The sequence below is a fragment of the Vigna angularis genome, chromosome 9 (genome assembly GCF_016808095.1).
Source record: "Vigna angularis cultivar LongXiaoDou No.4 chromosome 9, ASM1680809v1, whole genome shotgun sequence".
NCBI lineage: Eukaryota > Viridiplantae > Streptophyta > Magnoliopsida > Fabales > Fabaceae > Vigna > Vigna angularis.
Window position 1 is genome coordinate 16589709 of NC_068978.1, and position 3811 is coordinate 16593519.

Genomic DNA, 3811 nt, shown 5'->3' on the forward strand with positions numbered 1-3811 from the left:
TTAAAAAAAAATTGAAAATATTAGTTTGACTCCATGTTATGCTTCTGTATATTTTTTTATAATCCTTGCTTGAAGTGAAAGTCCAGGTCTGAGATAGGTTTTGAACTAGAAATAGAGAAAATGACAGATTCTCAAGACTGGATGTATGATCTAGTCAAGTGTCTTCCCAAATTCCTTGGGTTGGCACATGAAGATCCATACAGGCACCTCAAGGAGTTTTGTTTGGTGTGTTTATCTATGAGGCCTGCTGGTGTTTCCAAGGAGATAGTGTTGATAAAAATGTTTCCCATGTCCCTGCAAGATGAAGCAAGAGACTGGTTCATATACCAGTATCCTTTTAATAGTTGGCAGGAAACACAACAAAAATTCTTCGACAAGTTCTTTCCAGCAGCAAAGGTGACCAGCATTAGGATGAAGATCACTGCCATTGAGCAGTTTCAAGAAGAAAACCTAGCAGATTATTGGGAGAGGTTTAACAGGCTCTGCACAACTTGTCCAAACCACCAATTTCCAGAGCATTTGCTCTTGACTTATTTTTATGAAGGGCTCCTGGACAATGAAAGGATACTTGTGGATGCAGCTATTGGTGGATGTTGGATGGATATGACCCCAACAGAAGCGAGGAAGTTGCTCTGCAAGCTGGCTGGTGAAAGTCCAATTGAGGTAGCAAAGGAAGAACCTGAGCAGCTTGTTCTGGATTCTGACAATGATAGCCCTGAGGATGCAGCTGATAACTTGGAGTTTGGTAAGAAACTTCTTAGTGAGCAAAAACAGGTTTATTCTGAACCTGAGATTCCAATTTTACCTGATTTGCCTACACATTCAAATGCATGTGATTTGACGCACATTGATTCTATAGGGTTTATGACTGATACTGATACAAATTCGATTGATCATTCTAAAATTTTTAATTCAGTGTCAGCCATTGAACCCATTGGTCAAAGTCACGTCAATATTGATTTTGAAAGAGAAACTGTGCAATCTGATGATTTTATAGAGTTAGGACTAAACTTTGATTTAACACAGTTTTCTGAAAATTTTGAATGTGATTGCGAATCTGGTTCTTGCTCCATTTGTGCTGAAATTGATTATGCATTACAGCCAAACTCTAAGTTTATTACCGATGCTATTAATTGTGAGTTTGATGACAAGGATACAGAGTTCAAAAAGAATGCAGGTGCTGACATTAAGGAATGCATGATTAATGGAGAAGAGATATTCCTGCAACAGTTTGCTGTGAGAAGACAGAAGAAACATCTTGCGATGGATGATAAAGCTATACTGATGAAGCAGTTCCTCTTAACATTTTCTCTGCTGAATCATGTGATGGAAAGCATATCCCTGATTGTCCAAATTTGGCAACTGCCACCATAACCAGGGAAGTTTTCCTATTCCTTCTTCCCTTAATTTTCTTAGTTTATGAATTAGGGGAGAATTCTGATTTTCTTAGTTTACGAATTATTTTTTTTATTTAAAAAAAAAAAAAAAACTAAAAAAAAAAAAATTCAAAAAAATTATTTTGCATATTCCTTGATTTTATTTCGACCCTCACTATCTTATTATTTCATACCAATAAAAATTTTCACTTCTGATCTTAATTTTCCTTATTTTCCTTCACTGTAATAAATTTCTTAGTTATTTCATACTTAGTATTGTTTGAAAATTTGTTTAGACTAAGAAAGATTTCATTCATCATTGCAAAAAAATTACAGTAATTGAGAAAAGGAAATTTATCAGATCTGAAAATAAATTTGCAGTAGATATATGTGAAAATAAAGTTGTTCGATCATTTCTGATCGTTAATATTACAGACCAAATTAAAAAAAAAACATAAAAAAAAAAAATTAAGTGTCATTATTACATGCCTTATTCAAATTCTGGCCACACTCGGCCAGCAAAAACAAAATAAAATAAAACATAATAAATAAAAAAAAACATAAAGCATTAAAATGGAAAGGTGTTGCTGGGTGGAGATCTTAGGGTAAGCTCCGTCGAGGGAGCTCTGGTGCGGAATGTTAGAGGCCTAGGCGGAGGGATTTGTCGTTCATCTCTGTCGTCGTCGATGATGATCGGGACTGGGAACAAATCCAGCAGCCTTGGTGCCCTCATTACCACCCAGCCATATTCTTTCAACCAAAAAAAAATCTTGTTAATAAAAAAAAAAATTTCAATAAAAATTGAGATCTGATGAGAGTTCTTACCGTACATGTACAGCGGCAGTTGTGAAAACTGAGTGCCAGTGGGGTCTATCTCCGCTTGCCAGCGTCTGACCCGATTGTCGTGGTTGTTGAACCAGCAGTGCACGTTGTATTCGCTGGCATCTCCGAAGGTCCTTAGTCGAGACGTGATCTCGACGACTTGCGCTCGGCTTGGATGAGTGACCCCATAGTTGAAGATGTTGGTCATCATCTTGACCTGATCATCTGTTGGACGCCACCGCTGGCTGGTGTATCTCTCGATTTCCATCTCACTCATCATGTCTCTCTAGTATTCTAAAACATAAAAAAAAAATGAAAAAAAAAAACCAAAAAATAAAAAGAACAAAAACATAAAAAAATAATAAAAAAAAACTTAAAAAAAATAATAAAAGCAGAAAAACCAGAAGCATAAAAAAATTAGATTAGTTCTGTGTTTTCTTTATTTGTTCTTGTTTCCTTTTAGATTTATTTTGTCCAGTCTGTATTTGATGTTTCAGTGTCTTGTCTTTGATCTGTTTCACGGTCCTTGCAAAGGGGTCCTAAACGGATCTACGTCCAGTTGTCCGGTTGTTCTTGTCCATATTGTTCTTGTATATTATGTTTATGTGTTTATTTAGTTTTCAGTGGGGTACGTGGCGTTGTTCTACCCGATTGTCTCTGCAATACCTTCAATCGAAGGGAGATTAACGTCTGGTTTCCAGCCGATATACCCCATAAGTTTTAAGACAATTGTGTTTTATGTGTTTAAGTGTTTTCAGTTTCAGAAAAATGAAAAAAATTGAAAGAAGATAGATCGGGCAGGGGGAGAGAACAAGTATTGCAGAAAAGGAAAGCAGGAAAATAGAGAAGAGAGAAGACTAGAAAGCAGGAAATGGAAAATAGTCGGCAGGAAAAGTAAAGAAATTACATGAAAGAAGAAAGAAAGGCAGATCCAGGAGCAGAGGACTTACCTGGAGTAGGAGGCTGGCAGAGAAGCTCCTCGGGGTTCTCACACTCTTCAGATGGCACCAGGGCAGAGGCTCCGCAGAGGTTCCAGATGCTCAGGTTGAGAGTGAGGAGAGCGGAGAGAGAAGAGAGAAGTGAGAAGTAGAGAGAGAGAGCAGGGCAATCAGAAATGCCGCTCGGGAGCCGAAGTTGGCCTATTAATAGCCAAAATTCTGCCACTGTAGCAACAGTTCCGGTCTTTGCCACCGAGACTGTTGTCACAGTACCGGTATCCTTTTTCAAAAGAAAAAAAATAAAAAATAAAAAATAAAAAATAAAATAATATTAACATCTACTGATGGATGTTATCTGACGACATCTACTGATGGGTGTCACTGAAAATTTCTCCCATTTTTCTACTTTTATTGCACTTGTCTATATTATTTGACAGCTCTGAAATTGATAATCTGATGATTGTTACACACTGAGGACATTGTGTGATTTAAGTGTGGTCTACTGGGGAGAAATTCTGATTTTTCTGTTAGTTTATGTTAGTATGTATTTTGTGTGTTAAATTTTTTGTTTTTGAGTGTTAAATTTTTCTGTTTTAAGTTTTTTTTTATCGAGTTTTATGTGCAATAAATTTTACATTTTTCTCTTGATTTCTCGATGATGTCTAAGTTGTAGAT

The 3811-nt window shown here is 36.5% G+C and overlaps 1 protein-coding gene across 1 annotated transcript; it reads right to left on the bottom strand.

The window, feature by feature from the left end:
• Window positions 1–1817: 1817 nt before the first annotated feature.
• Window positions 1818–3492, bottom strand: LOC128194016 (WUSCHEL-related homeobox 2-like). Its single transcript, XM_052868444.1, has 3 exons — window positions 3149–3492; window positions 2202–2492; window positions 1818–2126 (listed from the first exon to the last, which is right to left on the bottom strand). Exons 2-3 carry the CDS (start codon window positions 2476–2478, stop codon window positions 1945–1947), a joined length of 459 nt encoding a protein of 152 aa, XP_052724404.1. The 5' UTR covers window positions 2479–2492; window positions 3149–3492; the 3' UTR covers window positions 1818–1944.
• Window positions 3493–3811: the final 319 nt, after the last annotated feature.

Coding starts and splice junctions, on each gene's coding strand:
- LOC128194016 (XM_052868444.1), bottom strand. CDS start 2,478: ATGATGAGTGAGATGGAAATCGAGAGATACACCAGCCAGCGGTGGCGT. Junction 2,127..2,201: donor ACTGCCGCTGTACATGTACG/GTAAGAACTCTC, acceptor TTTGGTTGAAAG/AATATGGCTGGGTGGTAATG.